The sequence below is a fragment of the Lontra canadensis genome, unplaced genomic scaffold (genome assembly GCF_010015895.1).
Source record: "Lontra canadensis isolate GAN:19392208 unplaced genomic scaffold, GSC_riverotter_1.0 scaffold35, whole genome shotgun sequence".
Taxonomy (NCBI): Eukaryota; Metazoa; Chordata; class Mammalia; order Carnivora; family Mustelidae; genus Lontra; species Lontra canadensis.
The window spans coordinates 3,865,892-3,886,083 of NW_022631029.1; the positions used below are offsets into that span (position 1 = coordinate 3,865,892).

At 54.9% G+C, this 20,192-nt stretch overlaps 3 protein-coding genes across 6 annotated transcripts; 1 reads left to right on the forward strand and 2 right to left on the reverse strand.

The window, feature by feature from the left end:
- Positions 1–2,305: 2,305 nt before the first annotated feature.
- On the reverse strand, positions 2,306–11,978 carry BORCS8 (BLOC-1 related complex subunit 8). 3 transcript variants are annotated; one of them, XM_032867764.1, is made up of 6 exons: positions 11,914–11,978; positions 9,377–9,489; positions 8,836–8,900; positions 5,070–5,180; positions 3,706–3,781; positions 2,306–3,352 (listed from the first exon to the last, which is right to left on the reverse strand). In XM_032867764.1, the coding sequence occupies exons 1-5, from the start codon at positions 11,948–11,950 to the stop codon at positions 3,748–3,750; spliced, it is 360 nt and encodes a 119-aa protein (XP_032723655.1). In that variant the 5' UTR covers positions 11,951–11,978; the 3' UTR covers positions 2,306–3,352; positions 3,706–3,747. The 3 variants fall into 3 exon arrangements, with proteins under 3 accessions (XP_032723655.1, XP_032723654.1, XP_032723656.1); XM_032867763.1 differs by having other exon boundaries at positions 2,306–3,356; XM_032867765.1 differs by lacking the exon at positions 2,306–3,352 and adding an exon at positions 3,365–3,471.
- Positions 11,979–12,045: 67 nt separating this feature from the next.
- Positions 12,046–17,893, forward strand: RFXANK (regulatory factor X associated ankyrin containing protein). 2 transcript variants are annotated; one of them, XM_032867759.1, is made up of 10 exons: positions 12,046–12,110; positions 12,358–12,962; positions 13,431–13,625; positions 14,942–15,025; positions 15,164–15,229; positions 15,439–15,539; positions 15,712–15,837; positions 16,209–16,275; positions 16,653–16,733; positions 17,673–17,893. In XM_032867759.1, the coding sequence occupies exons 3-10, from the start codon at positions 13,439–13,441 to the stop codon at positions 17,741–17,743; spliced, it is 783 nt and encodes a 260-aa protein (XP_032723650.1). In that variant the 5' UTR covers positions 12,046–12,110; positions 12,358–12,962; positions 13,431–13,438; the 3' UTR covers positions 17,744–17,893. The 2 variants fall into 2 exon arrangements, with proteins under 2 accessions (XP_032723650.1, XP_032723652.1); XM_032867761.1 differs by having other exon boundaries at positions 12,100–12,148.
- NR2C2AP (nuclear receptor 2C2 associated protein) lies at positions 17,347–19,337 on the reverse strand. Its single transcript, XM_032867762.1, has 5 exons — positions 19,069–19,337; positions 18,808–18,898; positions 18,495–18,600; positions 18,351–18,418; positions 17,347–18,071 (listed from the first exon to the last, which is right to left on the reverse strand). Exons 1-5 carry the CDS (start codon positions 19,104–19,106, stop codon positions 17,955–17,957), a joined length of 420 nt encoding a protein of 139 aa, XP_032723653.1. The 5' UTR covers positions 19,107–19,337; the 3' UTR covers positions 17,347–17,954.
- Positions 19,338–20,192: the final 855 nt, after the last annotated feature.

Genomic DNA, 20,192 nt, shown 5'->3' on the forward strand with positions numbered 1-20,192 from the left:
GGAGAGCCCCCAGGCAGGGAGTGGAAGGGGTCTTCAGCCCAGTCCAGCTCTTTGAATGGAGAAGACTATTTATTAATCATTAGGGGAGATCGCACGGAGGAACCGTGGATGATGGGGAGCCCTGCGAGGGTCTGGGGGACCCCATGGCTATGCCCGCCTAGTTCACAACATGGAGTAGCCCACGGCAGTCCCTGGAGTATATGCAATGAACTCATTTGGCTGTCCGTCTGACCCCTAGGTCTGAAAGGGCTGGGCTTTCTTGCTCACCAGGGCATCGCCTGGGCAGGGTCTGGCCCACAGAGGGCAGTCAAGGTTGGCTGGACAAATGGCTGCTTGATGGACAGGTAGAAGGACAGCTGGACAAGAAGTGCCTTCAGAGTTGGCCAACAGAGGTCGAGTGCCTCTGGGGGTGCCACACACCAGTCAAGGCCACTAATGGGATGGCCCTAAGAATCCTCCCTCGCCGCCAAAATGAGCTGGGGGCAGCAGGGAGGCAGGATGGCGAAATGAGGCCCCTAATACACCCTAGAAAGGGGACAGAACTGACCCATTTCCTGGCAGTGGGAGGCAGTCCTTCTCCCACACCTCTTGTGTTCATGAACCCTGTCCTAGGCCCTCAGGCTCCTCCACAACACTGACACCCCACCAGGACCCTCTCCCCCCTAGGGTGCCCCAATCCTGGCCACCCCTCTCTTCCAACCACCCACACCACCAAGGGAGGTGTGGGGATCCTCTCAGAGCAGCGGGCGTGGGACCCACCCAGATTCCACCCCCAAACGACTCCATTCTGATCTCCCTGATATGTGGTGCTGGACACTGCTCCAGTACACAGCTGGCCTCGGCGGGGGACAAACTGTGCCATGACCTTCCAGCCTTGACATTCATAGCAGTCAGTGTGGGCTCTTCTGTAGTTGGCAGAAATGGGACTCGGAGCAATTTTGGCAAATATGGTAAGTTGCAGACTAATGAAACTAAAAAATCAAGTTTTGCTAGTGTTGGATACAGCTGGGTCCGGGACCCCGTGAGTGTTCTTGGTCTCCCATCTGCCTAGCTCAACGACCCTCACAGGAAGATGGTGACTTTCCCATGCTTCCCAGCAAAATTCTTGGGTAAGACCTCTCACCAGGTCACACGCTCGTGTCCACCCCATCACAGTGACCTGGGAGATGGAGGCTCTGATTGGTCAGGCCAGTGTCCCATGGCCACCTCTGTAATTGAAGATGGCTTTTCCATATGGCCTGAGTCTGGGGTAGGCATTTCTGCTCAAGACAGAAAGTGGGCCACGCATGCAGGCACACAAATGTCCACCTCAGCCTGCAGAGAAGGTCCAGGCCAGTCTTCCTTGTCCAGATGGAGAAAGGGAGGACCAGAGAGACCCAGTTCTGGGGTCCAGGTCACACAGCATCTCAGAGACAGGGCTGGGACTAAGCCAGACTGGAGTCTGCTGACCTTGTACAGCTCATGCCACCTCTTGAAGGCTCTTTTTCCATTTGTACTTGTTGGTGACACCTGCCTTACAGGGCTTCTTGAGGATGAAGGATGAAAAGATGAGCCTTCCAAAAGCCCCAGCATGGTGCCAGGCACACAGTGGGTGGTTGATCAGGTTTAACAGGATGGCAGTTATTGGTCTGCGGGCCTGTGGCCATGACCGTGTCCCTGATTGATGGGGGGCAGGCAGAAGTCCAGGAGCAGCAAAGCCTCATCTCTAGACATTCACAGAGGGCTCCAGAGGCTCTGGGCAGAAGAGGAATGTGCTGGCCACACTTGCTTGTTTTTTAGTCCCTGCCAGATCCCAGGCTTGTGTCCAGAGGCCCAGCTCTAGTTGGGCTGAAGGGTGAGGGTTAGGGAGAGGTGCAGACCCTCAGGGCTGCAAGGCCACCTGGATGAGACAGCACCTGAGGCAGGAGCTTGGGTGGGACGGGGAGAAGCGAAACCCAGGGCTTGGAGGTTCTGGGTATGACTCCCACTTCTGGTCAAGGGCAGTGACCCCACCTCACCTCTTGGAGCCTGTTTCCTCTTCTGCAAAAGGGAACCATGCGTACAGGCCCAGGACTGGAAAGGCAGGTGAAGTCAGAGGCCAGGGAAGACTAAAACTTGATGCTATAAAGGTCACGAACCACCCTGTGGGGAGCGGTGCTGGGGGAAAAGTGGGGTTGGAAGGCTCTGTGAGGGACAATGGGCAGCAACTCAAAGAGGAAGGGACCAGGGTCTGCAGGGACCAGGCAGGATCAGGAGGAGCCACAGAGCATTTTATTCTGAAGGGCCTGCAGCAGCAGAGGGACGGCAGGTGACACAGGGTGGGTGTCGGAAGGGCAGTAGCCTTGAGGCTGGATGGTGGGGGAGGGGCACCGGGGCAAAGAGATGGAAGGGGAGAGATGGTGATGTGTGAACCCAGGGCTGGTGGGCAACCTGGTGCAGGGCCCTGGGTGGGCTGCTGAGCCTCTGGGCAGCCCCTCCGGCTCCAGGCCCTCCCAGATGCCCCCTAGGCAATCCCACAGCCTACAGAAGTCCTCAGTACCCCCAGACAGAGAGCTAAACCTGGCACATAGCAGGTGTTCATTGGGTACTCTGACTGCACAGGCATGAGCTCTGCTGCCTCTTAGGTCTGAGAAGGGGTTGTTGCTTGGGGGCTGGGAAGGCCCCGTTGCACCCATGCCTCTCCAACCCTCCGAGAGGGCCTCTGAAGCCTAGTGTGCCATCACCATGGCTAGCAAACAAGCAGGGCTTTAAGAGTTACAAGAGTAAGGGCTAGAAAGTCCCTCAGGGGCCTCCCATCTGTCGGGGTCTGTCCTCCATGGGCAAAGAATAGCATGTAGCTGGCCTTGACCAATGGGACACCCACAAGGGGAATCAAGAAGACGCTGGATGAGCACGGGCACGCTGGGGCTGCCCTCTTGGCACCCGGTCCCCAGAGAAGCCTTGGCGGGCCTGCCGGGGAGGCTGGGCACAGGAGAACTGGAGCCCCAGCAGCTGATAGCACTAGCCGATGTTCAGACGTGTGAGCAAGGCCACCTCTGACTGGGCAGCGCCATCGAACTCCGAGAGTGCCAGATGGTGGCCTCCGGCTAAGCCCCGTCAAACTGCCCAGCAGACCCAGCCCACGCTGCAGAACTGTGAGCAGCCAGATGACTGGTGTGTCCGCCGCTAAGCTCTGGGATAGCTTGTCACACAGCAGCAGCGGACAGCTACAACACACGGCACTGAGCAGCAGCGCCCTCTGCTGCCTGATGAACCACTCTGACAGAAGGGAACAGCAGAGACCAGAGAGGGGAGGGACCTCCTCAGGGTCACACAGCAGGTTGGCAGTGGAGCAGAGATTCCTGAGCTGGGTGGGTAACGGCCATGCTGGGCTCTGCCAGAGAGAATGTGTGTGAGTAAAGCAGGCAGCTGGCATGTGGCAGGCTAGGAGAAACATGGGAACCCCTTTCTGTCTTGGCAGGTATGACGTGGGGTGGAGACAGAGCCTGTGGCCTGGGTAAGGGACAGGAAGATGGCAGAAAGGGCATGAGGGAGAAAGGCTGATGACATCCGGAACAGCAGAGGCCTCAAGGTTCCTACAACCCTGAAGCCTCACACTGAGGAAAGCATCCTACCAGCCCCAGGGAGAAAGCCCCAGCGGTTAGACAAGCGGGTCCCTTCTGGGACACAGGGTGGATTAGTTCAGAATACGGAGGACAGAGGCTCACGACCCCACTTGTCACTGACCTGAGTCAGAGGGGCCAAAGCACCTCCAAGTCTCTTCTGGGATCAGGCTGAGGAGGGCAGGGGTGGTTCCTCAGGGCTGGAACAAAACATGCACAGCATCCCTGAGGCCAAAGTCAGAGCCTCTTGGGCCTGCTCAGTCAGGCTGGAGATGGGCCTGGGTCACCCTCTAGTCCCCTAAGACCCCCGGCCACAGCCTTCAGGGAATCCTCTGCAACCATGGGCCCAGCCACCGACTTCAGAGGTCACGGCGGGGACTCACACAGGCCCAGGCCCTTCAAAGCCACAGGGCCTGCTCAGGGAAGCAGCAGCAGCACCTCAGTGGCTCCGGCCTCTTTTGGAAGCACCTGCATCTTCAGAGCGGCAGGCACAAGCAAGGCCTTCAAAAGCACTCAGCGGACCATGAATGAAGAGTCAGAGCCATGGCCCTCCGCAGCCCTACTGTGTCTAGGGCGCCGTGTGTGACACCACACAGTACACTCGTCTGGACGGCTGTCACCGCCCTGCAGTAGAAGGAACCCAGAGACACGTGCATGGGACTAACTCAGAGCCGCACACCCCTTCTCACACATCCTCGGGGCTTTTTTGTTTTTGACAATTCTTGTGTCTCAGTTCTCAGCAACAGTGATGCAGATTTTTTTCCTTTCTTTGTAAATGTCTGGTGGGGGACAGGCACGCCGGAGCCCCAAACTGCAAGGGCCGGACACACCTCAAAGTCGAGCTCCAGCTCACAGCACATGCCCGTGGGTTCAAACGCATGTTTATTATGTTAGCATGAAAATGAAAACAAAAACTCTTTCCCTGGGCACAAGGACTTGAGGCCATCTGGTCCCAGGTCTGAAGCCTCCTTCAGCTCCGGGGCCCCTGCCCACCCCAAGGCTCCCCCTTGTTTCCACATTCCGGCCACACCCACCTCCTAGCCCTTCCTCCAACACCAGCCCCAGGGCCTCTGGCCTCACCCCTGTCCAAACTGGAGCACCCTCCCCGCTGCACCTCTGCACAGTCTGCAGGCCTCTGCTCCCACCTCCCTCTCCTTCCCGCAGGCATGTGAAGTGCTCTCATCTGTTCTGTGTTTACACAGTCGCTGTGTGCCTCCCCGCGAGACCACGAGCACACAAGTGTTGGTCACTGCCGTGTCCCCCATCCCCAGCCCGGGGCTGGGCCCACAGCAGAGCTCAGGACTAGGAGCTGAGTGGCTGAACGGTCCCCGCTACAGATGCCGAAGGACAGGAGGAAGCCACCACACACCATGAGATGAGGAAAGGGAGCTGTCGGAGGAGCGAGAAGCGGCAGTTCCCAGCTGAGCAGCAAAGGTCCTCACAGCGAGGAGGCTGAGGGCAGCAGGAGCAGGCGGTCCCCGGAGCTACCTGTGGCCCTGCGCGGTGGCGTTCATGTGGTCCCGGATGCTGATGGCCTGTTTGAGAAGACCCTCCACGCTGCGGAAGTAGAGGCTGCTGTCCACCAGGTTCTTCACGGCGCTGAAACAGGAGGACGGACCGGTCGGTGCCACGCCTGCCTTACCCTCCCTGTCCCGGGCCTGCCCGTGTATCCTCCCTCCCGGAGGCTCGTGGGGGGCCCACACGGGCTCAGGGCCCAGCAGGTACCCTGCGGATTCAGGCACCTCCTCCCCGAGGGCTCATCGTGGCCTTCAAGTTTCAATTTCCCTGCCCTGCCTAGACGGCATCCATCCAATAGAACACATGATGGCTAGATGCAACTTTTAAGTTTTTATTTATTTATTCACCTAAGTCACCTCTACACCCAGCATGGGGCTCAAACTCATGACCCTGAGATCAAGGGTCACATGCTCTTCTGACGGAGGCCGCCAGTGCCCCTAGATGCACCTTTTTTTTTTTTAAAGATTTTTTATTTATTTATTTGACAGAGAGAGACCACAAGTAGATGGAGAGGCAGGCAGAGAGAGAGAGAGAGAGAGGGAAGCAGGCTCCCTGCTGAGCAGAGAGCCCGATGCGGGACTCGATCCCAGGACTCTGAGATCATGACCTGAGCCTAAGGCAGCGGCTTAACCCACTGAGCCACCCAGGCGCCCCCTAGATGCACCTTTTACATGCCTGCTGCCAGGTCACCTAATGTTTTATTTGTTTGGCTGAAGATTTTATTTATTTGAGAAAGAGCGCGCGAGCGTAAGAGAGAGCGAGCGTACAATTAGGGGGAATGGCAAAGGGAGAGAAAGAAGCAGGCTCCCGCTGAGCAAAGAGCCTGACTCAGGGCTCAATCCCAAGATCCCAGGATCATGACCTGAGCCAAAGGGAGACGCTTAACCGACTGAGCCCCCCAAGCAACTGAGCCCCCCAGCTGCCCCAGATCACCTAATGTTTTGAAGAAGCTATAAGCCTGTAAAGATGGCCTCAAAGACATCTTGGCTTTCCTCTCAGATAACCTATTCCTGCCTCTGAAGGAAGGTTTATCAACTCAACTATGAAAAGCTCTGGAGTTTGAGTTTGGAGGGAACTAGAAAAATTCACCACCAAATGGGGGTGGGGAGCACCACGGCAAAGCTGTGCTAACCTCATGTTGGTGCCACACTGAGGAATGTCTAAGGAAAGTGGCCCTTCTGAAAGTACTGCAGGAAAATATTTACCAGGCCACTGATGCCACTGATTTACCAGGCCTTGCTGATGCCAGCAAGTCACTAGCGTAACAGCTGCAGGAAAAACGAAAAGCGTCTTTTTAAAGCTCTTCTATTAAAGACAAAGAAATCACTCCCACTTGTTATCAGTCAGGGACCTGCTGTAAAATGGCCAGGAGATCAAGGCCAGGGGTGGGGAGGGGGGTGATGCGGTGAAGGAGGGGTGGGGGGGAGAGGGGAGGAGCTTTGGCCGATACCAGCTGTTAGCTTGCTCATCTTAGCACCACCAAAGCTCTAGGGTTTGCCCACCTTGATAGAGAAACTTTCCATTGTTAAGTTCCCTACGGAATAGTTTACCCCAATTCAGTAACTTTAAATTTCACACCAACTGTTAACACTGTGTAAAGCATTCTGAACTAGAAGGGCTCTTTCATGTCCCTAAAGGAAACCTGGTCTCTTAGCAGACAGAAATTTGCCTCTCCTTCAAGAGAAGCACTCAGAGTACTCCAGCCTCCTGTCCAGCTCAGCATGGCCCGGTGGAACTTTCTGGAACATCTTTATCCACTGACTTGGCTGCTAAGCAATTAAGATATGATTATGTGAGACAGAGGGGCTGAATCTTTTATTTCATTTTGCTGGATTAAAATCTGAGTGTGAGCAGTCCCCCACAGCCCAGACTCCCGTGCTAGATGGGGCAGCTAGAAGAACCGGGACAAAGTACAGATTCTGATGTGTTCCTCCTCGCGGCTGTCCCGGAGCGGTCTGGCAACTGTTTGGCAGATGTGAGAGAGAAACTCCTCTACTTCTTTACTACTCTTCCTTGAGCTAATCAAGGAGGGTGTTTGAGGCCATCAGCCTCAAGAAGATGCCATCTGTCTGGGCTGCCTTCTGTCCCAGCGGAGGAGTCCAGGCTGCTAACGGCAGAATATGCAGCTCAGTGCCCCTGGCAGCAGGACCGCCTGTCAAGGAGCCTTCGCCCACGCAACAGGAACAGGCAGGCCAAGCCCGTGGTGCCACAGACGAGAACGGCTGGGGTTTCTGGCTTCCACCAAAATGACTTAGCCAGTACAAGGGACAAGCAGCACTTCTAAACAAAACTGCCGGGCTCCCGAGGCAGACAGAATGAGCCAGGCCATTAAACACAGTCAAGGGAACCAACAGAAGAGCGGGAAGCGAGACCCGCCAAGGAGCAAGGATGACAAGGAACGCTGCCTGCCGGTTTTGGCTCTCTCACACATCCTTCCCTTGCGGAGGGGGCAGGGATCTGAAGATTTAGCCAAAGCTAAACACAAAATAGGAAGAATGAGATTCGGTGGTCCACCCACGTTCACAGCAGCGCTCTCCACAGAAGCTAAAGCCTGGGCGCCACCTGGAAGTCCACTGCCAGACGCCGATGACGTGGTGCCTCCACGCAGTGGGATGCCACTTGGCCTTCAAGAGGAAGGACATTCTGACTCAGGCTGTCGCATGGGTAGACCCGGGGGACAGCACATGGAGGGACAGCAGAGGACACAAAAAGACAAATCCTGGAAGGTTCTATTTATGTGAGGTCCCTCAAATGGCCAGATTCATAACCAGGAAACAGAATGGTGGGGGCCAGGGGCTAGGAGAGAGGGGAAGGGGAGTTAGGGTCGAACGAGGAGTTTCAGATTTGCAAGATGAAAAAAATTCTGGAAATGGACGGTGGGGACAGCTGCACAGCATTACGAATGTATTTAATACCACTGAACTGTACACTTAAAAATGGTTGAGGTGACACATTTTGTGTGTATGTTACACAGTAAAAAAAACTGGAGGAGCGTCTCGCTGGCTCACTCAGTGGAGCCTGGGGCTCTTGATCTCAGGGTTGTGAGTTCAAGCCCCACACTGGGTGTGGAGCCTACTTAAAGTTAAAAAAAAAAAAAAATTGGAAAGAAATAAAAATTTAAGGGGCACCTGGGTGGCTCAGTCTGCTAAGCATCTGCCTTCAGCTCAGGTCATGATCCCAGAGTCCTGGCACCAAGCCCCACACTGGGCTGCCTGCTCAGCAGGGAGCCTGTTTTTCCCTTTCCACCTGCCCCCCACCCCCACTGGTGCTCTCTCTCTCAAATAAATAAGGAAATCTTTAAAATATAAGTAAATAAAAATAAAAATTTAAAAATAAACAGACATATTTGTGCTTTGGCTCTCCCCTCAAGCTGCTTTCACCCCACTAGCCAGTCTGTGGTCCTGGCTGTGGCAGGGAAATGCCCCTTGAGGCCTTGGCTCCCTGGCCCAGGTAGCGGCTCCCTGAAACCATGACCACCCTGTGCCACATGGGGAGGGACTCGGCTCCGGAAGCAGCCTGTCTGAGGCACATGTGGGTTGGGGCGATGGTGAGAGGAGCAGGCCTGGGCTGGAACCTGCTGTGTGGTCGGGTAAGCCAAGATCCACATGCCCCAACTCAGGTGCATTCAACAGGGCAAGATTCACTGGGCAGATGGCTGTGATGCGCCTGAATGCCCAAGAGCTGACCCCGGGGCATAGTGGGACCAGCCCGGGAGTGGGGAGGCCACCACTCTCACCTGCAGGCATACTCCACCGTGTAAATGGCACCCTGGCTCTGCTCCTCCCACCGCTGCATGTCGGCCTGTGGGGGATGGGAAGCTGTTAACAAGAGGGCTCCCACCTCCATCCTCCTAGTTCTCTGGGATGGAGCACCTGATCACCCGTCGCCATGGCCACAGAGACCAGCCCCCTCCATCCCCATCTTTCCTCCTACAGATCCCCTGCCCCACCAGTCTGGGCTTTCTGTGAACACCTGGCTACCGTGCTTCGGGGCCTTTGCTCTGGCTGTTCCCTCTGCCCAGCACATCTTTCCCTCGGGTCGACGTGCAGCTGCCTCCTCCCTTCTCATCACACAGGTCACAACTAATGCACATCCTGCTGCCCCCTTCTTCCAAGTCTGTCCACCCAAGGCCCCAACCTGTCTCAGTGACCCTATGCCTCCTTGCTGGTGTCCCAGCCTTGACTCCGCCCCCAACAGCCCCTGCTCCACAGAGCAGGTCTTGGCTCATGACATGAGGACTCTCAGGAAGCACGGGGGCAGGAACAACTGGGGCTCACCTTATGCTGGGCCAGCTCGGGCAGAGAGCGGCGCACATGCTCCTGCAGCCGGTATAGGGCCACGGACGGCTCGTTGGCCAGGACATAGACACTCTCAGTGAACTTGTCTGTGACTGGGTCGGGAATCGACAGTTGGGGGTAGGAGTTGGCGGGGCGGGGAGGGGTGGTGGTGGCGGAACAAGGGGAAGGGTAGGGAGACACCAGGAGACAAAGCATAAGACTCTTGACTGCTTAATCCATGATTCCAGCTAGAGCAGGGACTGTCCAGGAGCTGGGTCACCTGTGGCCCCAGGGATAGGTGGAAGGAGATGGTCACAAAACGGCCTCAATTAATCATGATGCTAACACATCCAGGGCACTCACGATCGTTCCCCTCCCAAGCCTGCTTCTGTCCACTTGGACCCCCTCACATTCCTTTTATCCCAAGGAATGAATCTGAGATTCTTCTTCGGAGGAACCACCAGTTACTGCATCTGAAAATGCCTGGATGCTCAGATCCCTGGATGGGATCTTCATGACTACCATAAAAGGGTATTAAATCATGCCCCATGCCTTCTGTTGGGACAATGTATAACTCATCCTTCTGAGTTCTCCTGAACGAACAGGCTGAGAATTTTACCTGACAGCACTCCTTGCTCAGCTTCCTCCCTATCCTGTTTCCCCCTTCCCTCGTCCCTTCTTCACTACACCATGCCCACTGGTCTGGGGATGGCCACCTCCCACCTGGATACCAGGTTCAGTCAGCTCCTCCCTCGTCTCCCGGTTCCCCCTCTGCCAACAATCTGATCTCCACACAACAGATGGAGTGAGCATCTAATGAACATACCAAGTATGTCCCTCCCTTGTCTGAAATCCTCCCATGGCTCCCATCTGCCACAGCATAAAATCACCTAACTTACTATGATCCATAAGGCTCTGTATATTCTACCTGCTGTTGACCTCCCTGCCCTCCCCACTCTCCACCCATGGCACAATGGCCTCCCAGCTGTTCCTTGAACACTGCCAGGACTGTCCAAAAGAACTTTCAGAGATGATAGAAAGGTTCTATAATCTGTAATTGTCCAATAATGTAGCCACTAGGCACATATGGCTACTGAGCACTTGAAATGTGGCTAATATGACTCGCAAACTGAATCTTATTTTATAATTTTTTTACATTTTAATTCCAGTATAGATCACATACAGTTTTATATTAGTTTCAGGTGTACTAATGCAGTGATTCAATAATTCTATACATTACTTGGTGCTCACCCTATGAAGTTTAAATTTTACCTAATTTCAGTTAAATTAAATACCCACAAATACTGTGAGACCAGGAGTTGCTGTACTGCTGCACAGCTCTGAACACTTTGCCACCTCAGCGCTTTTGCATCTGTTGTTCTGCCACTGACTCGCCCTTCCCTCACTGGCCTCTTTTCACCCCTTCTGCCTCAGATCAAATGTCACCTTCTGGGCAAGGTCTTCCCTGATCAGCAAGCTTAATCTGATGTCCCTTCCACCTCATTCTCAACCTCAGCACCTTGCTCATTTTCTTACACTTAAATTCTCATTCTTTATTAGGTTATATGTTTACAAAAAAAAAAAAAAAAATCAAAGCTTGGACTCTGGAGGGCAGGGGCTTCTCTGAGCCTCAGTTTCCTCATCTGTAAAATGGAGTGATAATAGCACCCACCTTGAGGTTTGTTACACAGATGGACCCCTTGCTATTGCCCAGTATAGTGCGGTAGATGAGAGAGAACCCTGATGAGGGATGAGGGGCGGAGTCAGGGAAGGCTCTGCATGAGTCTGGCTAGTGGCAGTCCGTCTAGCTCACTAGTGCGGCACAGCCCATCCTGCCATCTCCAAACTGTGTGTACTCTCATCTTCCTAGTCCTCCTCGTTTTGAAAATGAGAACAGCTTACCCTTCGGTGTTCTTGCGAATGAAATGTACTTGTGCCTTCTAAATAATTAATTAGAAAACAAACGTGTGTAGAGGCGCCTGGGTGGCTCAATGGGGTAAGGCTCTGCCTTCCGCTGGGGTCATGATCCCAGGGTCGGGATCCAGCCCCTCATCGGGCTCTCTGCTCAGCGGGGAGCCTGCTTCCCCCTCTCTCTGCCTGCCTCTCTGCCTACTTGTGATCTCTGTCAAATAAATAAATAAAATCTTTATAAAAAAATCGTTTTTGGCACTTTGTAATTTGTAAACACGTGACTCACAAATATTTTAATGTAAACCTAGACAAAAGCGTAAATGCATTAGGGAATAATACGCACGACTGCCAAGTCCCAGGCGTTCTTCCAATGCATTACAAATACCAGGTCACTGAATTCTCACAACAAACCTATGCGGGGCTGGGAGAGACTACTATACACCCCATTTTACAGATGACAAAACCGAGGGACGGAGACTTTCTAAAGGTTTTAAAACTAGTCATCGGCCAAGCCAGGGTTCAATGGTAGATCAATCAGTTCCCCCGCATGCTCCCTCCAAGCCACTGCCCCCTTCTTCCCTCTGTCGGGTCACCCTGCTGTCCAGCCCGGGGCTCCGCACCACCACCTTTCTTTCCCTTGAGCTGCATCTCCGGTTCCTCCATAGCTACTGCGAACCGTTCCGAAGACCGGAAGCGGAAGTCTGGCGCTGTGGAAGTATACTTAAACCTCCCCCCCGCGAAACCAGACGCTGTGCCACTCTAGTTCCGGTGTCAATTGGCCTGCCTTCCCCACTCCTCCCTGTAGCCAGGCTGGAAAGAAGCCGTGAGTGAGACTGGGGAAGGAGGCACACCGGTGGGCGGGTGAGGAAGGGGGCGGAGACCCCCTGAAGCTCCAGAAGGGACACCCAGACAGGGAGGGGCAAGGGTGCCCTCCCTTCCCGAATTCCCTTTTCCGGGAGCAGACGGACTGGGGAAACGCTCCAGACATTGCCCACTTCGGGCTGTGTAAACGGTCTTTCTGTATCCCTTCTGCTGCCATCAGATTCTTACAAATGCTCGTAAGCCCCCAGGACGCAAAGAGCGCATTGTTGTGGACGGGTGCAACGGTGTGTCGCCCCTTTAAATCCCTGACGCCCCGACTGCTCCCCGCCCACCGCCTTCCGACCAGAGAAAGCCCCACCCATCCGGCCTCAACTGGAGCCTAGCGGCGCGCTCCGGAAAAACCTGTGGGCGGAGCTGGGAAAGAGTGACGGAAGACAGGCGCAAAGAAATCCTCGGAGCCCTCTGAGGCTCCACCCATCCCTTCTGACCCGGCCGGGCTCCCTCCGGAGTTGCCGGGGCAAGAACGCGCAAGCGCAACAACACTGCTCGGGCCCCCAGCGGAAACCACGCCCCTCCCCTTAAGCCTTAAAGGGCCAGAAGCAGCTTCGGCTCTCGCCTTTAGGCACTTTTGGGGAGGCAGGGTGCGCAGGCGCATTGGGGGAACTCTGGGGTTGGGGTAGCGGTCGTGTATCAAGTTGCTCCCTGTCCCGGCAGAAGAAACGGGGACGTTGAGGGTCCAGGCTCTAGCTTGCTCCCCCTGTATCAGTTGGAGGAGAAAAGTTTGTGAATAGGGCCCCCAAGTTTTGGGGGACCCGGCCTTGCGGCGTGGGGTGACAGAGGAGGCTCGTTAGAGGTGAGTGGACCTCTTGGATCTGTTTGGGAGGGGCCGGTGGGGATGGGACCAATCACATCTTTGTTGAACACTCACTCGTTCCGGGGACACCCCCCCCCCAAATAACTACAGGGAATGTCTATTAAGCTCTGCCCGTGTGTCAGGCCCCCAGCTTAGCTGTTTACAAGCATGATTTTGACATCACTTCCCTATTTTATTGAGGAAACTGAGGCTCAGATAAGTTAAATCATGTGCCCGGGCCTATAAGTGGAGGGATTTGGACCCAGAGAGTTGACCCCATTTTAAGTTAAGCATGTTATATGTGTCCTGGTTGGGGGTGGGGGTAGAGGAGTGGACCTGAAAGGAGTTTAGCCACCCTCGCTTTGCAAGGCTGGGTATGCTGTTGGTGCCTACTCATATGCTGTTGGTGCCTACTCAATAGGAGTTGTTGATAAGTATTGTTCTCTCCCCTTTTGGTGCTTCTTCCAGCTTCCCCCATGGAGCCCACCCAGCCTGCAGAAGACCTCGGTGTGACCCAGCAGCTTCCTATCCCCGAATTTGGGGACCCTGAAGATCCTGGGGATGAGGCCCCCGATGGTTCAGATACTGTGGTGCTCAGTCTTTTCCCCTGCACTCTGGAGCCTGGGAATCCTGAACCGGACGCTGGTGCCTCCTCACCTCAGGGTAGGTGGGATATTTCCCCTGGACTCCTTCCATCTCTAGAATGCAAGGACTGTGGAATGTCAGGCCCCAGATAGGACCTCTGTCTTTGTGTTTCTCTACCTAGCATGTGTCTTCCCTCTCCACGCAGTGAGAGATTGCTTTTATATGTACATAGACACACGCACATACATGAATATATGTATATATGATGCTTAAATCCACGTAACATAAAAGTTACTATTTTAAGGAGACTTGCAAACAATTCATTGGTAGTAAGTACTTTCACAATGTGGGTAACCCTCCATCTCTTGTTACAGACCATTTCCATCACCCCAAAAGGAAACCCTATTCCCATTAGTAGTCACCCTCCATCCTTCCTCCCCTACCTCCATCAACCACTAGTCTACTTTCTGTCTCTAGGGACTTGCCTGTTCTGGACATTTCATATAAATGAATCATACATGTCTTTTGTGTCTCACTTCTTTTGCTCAGCATGATGGTTTTCTGTTTTAAGTTTTGTTTATCTAATCTCTACCTGGGGCTCCAACGCACGAGCCCAAGATCAAGAGTCACGTGCTCCTCCAACCAGGCCAGCCAGGCAGCCCTCAGCTGATGGTTTTTGAGGTTCGTTCGCATTACAGCATGTCAGTGCTTCGTTCCTTTTTCTGACCTGGTAACAGTCCGTTCCAGACCACATTCTGTTTATCTGTTCACACACTGATGGACCCTGGGGTTGCTCCTCTTTTGGCGATCGTGACTACCGTTGCTGTACACATTGGTGTACAAGTTTTTGTCTGAGCCATTGATTTCAGCTCTTAGGGGTAGATACCTAGAAGTGGAATTGCTGGGTCAGATGGTGATTCTGTTGACCCTGTAGAGGACCCAAGGACTTCTTTGGACTGGAATCCTTGAACACGTCAAATTCAGTACCTCTTGGGGCCTTGGTCCCTGCTTCTCACGCCTCTTCCCAGCGCTGGTTTCTTCAACTGACCAAGCTCTCCATTGGTATCCCCTCCTCGGAGTGGCCTTCCCTGACCACCTTGTCTAAAAGGGACTCACCCCCTGCCCTCCCCTCTTTCCGTTCTCTTCTACCTCTTTTTCATAGCTCCTGAACACCTATTTCTCTATTCTGTCCCCTCCTTGAGGGCAGGGACTGTCTCATCTGCCCAGAACATCACCAGGTGGAGAGGAGAAAGGCTCCTCTGGGTATCCAGGAGGGCAGAGTGAGTGAACAATGGTGTGAGGCACTGTCTTTGGTAGCTCCAGGCCCCCAAGGGTTTGTCTGGAGCCCCAGAGACATACTGAGGGGAAACTGAGGCCCTTCCTCTCTGTTCCAGGCGGCAGCTCCCTGAAGCATTCCACAACCCTCACCAACCGGCAGCGGGGGAATGAGGTTTCTGCCCTGCCGGCCACCCTGGACTGTAAGTGGGCCTGTAGTCCCTCAGCCTCCCTAAATAGTAGGAATAGTGGGGACTGAGGGGAGCAACTTCGGGTAGGGTAAATGGAGGCACGGAGTGGGGACAGGACGGGTGAGGACTCTGCCTCTCTCTGGCCCCTAGCCCTGTCCATTCACCAGCTTGCAGCCCAGGGGGAGCTGAGCCAGCTAAAGGAACATCTGAGGAAAGGTGGGTGTCCACATGAGTCCGCTGGTGTGTCTGTACCTGTCTTGACCACATGTGCTGGGGTAGGCATGTGGGTACTGAAAGGACCTGAGTGTCCTCATGTGTAACTCCCACTCCCATCTGACCCCAGCCACCCGCCCTGTCCCTGCTCCCGCCACACTAGGGAGAGTGGGCAGGGGTGCATCCCAGTGGTACCACCCCCCTCCTGCCAGGCGACAACCTCATCAACAAGCCGGACGAGCATGGCTTCACCCCCCTCATCTGGGCCTCCGCCTTTGGAGAAATCGAGACTGTCCGCTTCTTGCTCGAGTGGGTGCGTCCCAGCCCAGCTCAGGGCTTCCCAGAGACTGGAGGGTGGGCTGGGGTCTGAGTCTGCTGGTGCCCTGTCTGTAAGATGAGGCTGCGATAGGTACTCCAGGATTCCAGGGCATGCCCCCCACCCATCCCATCACCACTCCCTCTGCTCCCCACCACCACCACTGCAGGGTGCTGACCCCCACATCCTGGCCAAGGAGCGGGAAAGTGCCCTGTCACTGGCCAGCATGGGAGGCTACACAGACATCGTAGGGCTGCTACTCGAGCGTGATGTGGACATCAACATCTACGACTGGGTGAGGCACCGCCCACCAGCCCTGGGCACCTTGCAGGGTACCAGGCCTGTTCTAGGTGTTCAGAACACAAGACAGACCCATCTGTGACCTCGCAGAGCTCCTAGTTTGGGGGGAAGAAGACAATCAGCTGAATTACAGTAAATAACACTGTAATAACAGACACACAGGCAACTCCAAGAGCCCAGAGGTAGCCTATATAGCCAAGGGAAATCAAGGAGGGCTTCCTGGAAGAAGGGGTATCTAAGCTGAGACCCAAAGGGAGGAATTAGATCAGGTGATGAGTAGGAGGAGGAACCACATTAAATTAGAGGGTTGGGGGTGTTGTGCAAAACTGGAAAAGACAGAATGTTGGTTGCCCTTGCCCTTGACAGAATGGAGGGACACCACTGCTGTACGCCGTGCGTGGGAACCATGTGAAGTGCGTAGAAACCTTGCTGGGTAAGTGTGAGTAACAGCTGGCCCCACAGGAATCCTGAGGTCCAGGGAGGGATCCAAGCTGATTGAACAGCTCTTGGGATGGGTGGTCATGATCTGCTTTTCCCAGAGGATTGATTTGGGAACAGGAGATGGTGGGATAGTATGGGGGTCTGGCTGACCAGGTTGAACACCCATACCCTCTGTGCCTCAGGGACCCTGGAAGTGGGGATGCTGTTGGCCACATTCTTTGGAGAGCCCAGGTTTTCATCCAGGCCCACATGGGCAAACAGCAGGCCTGTGGCTGTACTGTGAGGGATCCCTGGACTTCCCAAGTCGCCATGCCCCATTCTGGGCTCCCAGTACCCCCACCTTCTCATAGCACCTGCTTTGCTTTGCAGCCCGAGGAGCTGATCTCACCACTGAGGCTGACTCTGGCTATACCCCAATGGATCTTGCCGTAGCCCTAGGATATCGGAAAGGTCAGCCTGAGACATGGGGCGGTAACAGTGTGCTGTAGGCAGGGTGACCGTCGAGGGGTACACAGGACATCTCTCTTAGATATGTCAGATGCTAGCAGTGAGAGCATTCATGTTAGCAAACATGTAGTGCCACTGTGTACCTGGCCTGGGCACGTGCAGGAGGCCGACATGGGTCAGCGACTGGGTTCATCGTGGGATACACACAGGTGCTGGGAGGCCCATAGGAAGCCCTGACCCAGCCCGATGATAGGTGGGAGGCAGGGAGGGCTGCCTGGAGGCCTGACGGGAGGGAGGATGGTGTCCTGGCTGGAGGAACAGTACATGCAGAGGCCTGGCAGGATGAGAATACCAAGGAGGGGCTAGGCCACAAGGCACAGGCTCACTGAGGCCAGCCCTCTCCCATGGCAGGAGGTGGGTGTGAGCAGGACCACAGGCAGACCCCAGTTTGATTTTCTACTTCCCCCTTTAGCTTCCCCATCTCCAAAATGGAGAGAGCCTACCAGAACCAACCCCTTGGGGTCATGGAGGGATTCCTTTGAGATTTATCCCATTTGGGACAGAAATCATTCCTCATGGTCCTTCTCATCCTTTAGTAAAAGTCACAAGTCACCAATTTTGTTTGGTAAAGATTATTTTTATGACCCTAAAAAGCCTCCCAAAGTACATTTCTACAAACCATGGGGAAGTTGAGTTTCCTGGCTTGGGTGCCTCAGTTTTCCCAGCTGTACTCTGCGAAGAAGAGTGTGGATTTCCCCATGTATGAAGTAGATCCTCCATCCATGTCCCAGGGCTTGGAGATCCCTGTTTGTCCCCCGAGAGGCAGGTGCAGTTCTCACGGTGGGAAAACCCAGCTCATCCCCCAGGAAGTGTATAATTTGGCCAGTGCCTCTGCAGCCTCCATTGGACTCATGGCCCACATCTCCCCTGTCCTGTTTCCAGTGCAACAGGTTATCGAGAACCACATCCTCAAACTCTTCCAGAGCAACCTGGTGCCCGCAGATCCTGAGTGAAGACTGCCTGCTGGGCACTCAGATACTCAGGGAACAAAATAGTTGACCCAGAGCTGGGGAAACCCAGAACTGGCTTCAAAGGCAGCTCCTGGACGGACAGCGGGAGGGGATCCTTCCCAAGAGGAACCAATAAACCTTCTGTGTGCGTAACTTGAAGGGCTTTACTGTGCTTCCCCAGGGGCCTCCTGGAGGAGTCCGCTACCCAGGGGTCTCACACCCTCTCCCCCAGCACCCGCAGGTGGTAGATGACAACTCGGCCAAAAAAGTCCGTGGCGTCCTCAAGGGTCACCTTCAGCTGGTCCACCTCGGCAGCTGGCACAGGGAAGGTGTGAGCACAAGCAGTCAAGGGAGATAGGTAGCTAGCTCATCATTTCCCATCTGCCAGGCCCAGCTTAGACATGACCAATGTGCCGCGTGACCCAGCACATTCTGAGCCCCTCTGAAGCTCTCACACAGAACAGGGTACCACCAGCTCATTTTACAGATGAAGTAGTGGAGGCCCAGAACCCACTTACTCAAGGTCATATGCCAGGGTCCACAGCTTTCAGATGCACAGACCACCCCCCATCCCCCCCACCTTGCCACTCCAGAAGCCCAGGCAGGATATCTGAAGGGAGTTGTTGTCCTCGGGATAGAAGTCCACAATCTTGCTAAGAGCCTCACTTTCCTGGGAACCTGCAGCAGAGAAAGGGGTAGGCCATGAGGCTGGGGAGTCCCTCCCAAGCCCCCACCTTCCAGAACCTTCCAGTACCTTCCAGGTGGCCCCGGCGACTGGAGAAGCCCCCCTGGAACTGGATCTGCAGCTGGGAGACACGGATACGCTGGGGAAACTCTAGTATCACCCACTGGGAGGGGCCCTGGAAGGAGACAGGGAAACTGAGGCTCACAATCACTTGCTCAGAGCCCTGCTATTCCCGTCCCATTCACACAGTCTATGGTGGGGGCGGGGGGCGGGAAGCGTTGGCACACCTTCCCACCCCCCAGCGGGAGTGCTCCTTAGTTCTCAAGTGCCCCTTAGTTCTGATTCACGGGAGGGGTGGAGGGCCCAGGAAGAGGTGCCTCACCTGGTCCGAGTTCCAGCACGTCTCCTCATTCTGGTCGAACAGATGCTTCTTTCCAAACTGCCGGGTGTCGCGATTCAGCACTGAACTCACCCTCGAGGCACCAGAATACCGGAGAAATAATGGACTGAACGCGGCACCGAGGCCCCGCCCACTAAGGGGCCCGCCCCCTCCTCACCCCTCCAGCTTCCCCCCGCGGACCCAGCTCGGTCAACGCGGGACTCAAGGGCCACGCCCGCCGCTGCCCCAACCCTAGGTTCTCACCTGCTCACTGTCTCTGGACAAACCAAAGAGTGGGTCATCTCGACTCCACAAAGCCTCGAAGGTCTCAGAGCTGACTTCAGCCGGTGTGCGAATCCCGGCGCCAGCGCAGCCACGGCGGCAAGATCTTCATACCCGATTCTGCAAGGGTTTCAAAGAAACTGCCAGTGACCCGAGGCCAGAGTTTCACAGCAGGGTTAAGGAAGGGAAACAGGTTTCCTGAGGGTTTCGGGAGGTTGCTCGGGCTCGGAGCCTCCGTTCCTCTGCCAACAGGTCGGGGAACCAAAACGAGACCCGGAACCACGAGGACACCGCGCAGGCGCGATGTGATTCAGACCCGACCAGCCTGCGCTCCCGGGGCAGGATGTAATCTGAGCCCCGCCCCTCCGTGCCCGCCTCTTAAAGGGTCACCGTCCAGCGATTAAGTTTCCGTTGGAGCTGGAGGAAGAAGGCGGGCATCTAAAACATTGTGAGTGTGTGGGGCTCGCAGTCTCTGGTGCCTGTGGGTATAGGGCACTGGTTTTGGAGTCTGAGAGACTTCCTATAATGATGTCTCCCCACCCGGTGAGGTGTCCCAAATCCATTCTGTAACTGCTAAGGCTACCTCGCCCCTCACTGCCTCCCAGGACGAGGACGAAAGGAAGAGCCGAGAAAGAGACCACGATGTTGCCTGTACAGAGAGTCTTCATCAACCTCCCGTGTTCCAGATGGAACACAGGCTTAGCCTCCAAATCTTTCTTTCCAGTAAATGCTACCTGGGACAGGCTTCATGGAGCGGGGCATGTGAAGTGGGTTTTGAAGGATGAACAGGGGTTTGGGAAACCAGATTGCACAAATGCTAAAGATTTGGTTCACTGATTCACTAAACGACTCGCTCCCTACTGCTCAGCTCTGTGCTGGGTGGTGCTGGGGACTGTGAAAGGCCTTGGTTCCAGCCCACCACCTGAGGAGCCCCCAATTTGGGTAAGACACAGCTAGACACACTCACTCCCAGACTCATGTGGCCAGGGCTGAGCAAGAAGGAGAATAGGGCTGGGAGACCAGGGGTTCTACCTGGAAGGAGGGCTTTCTGGGAGAGGGGATATTGTGTCTGTACTTTAATGGGTGGGCAGGAATTTATCAGGGTA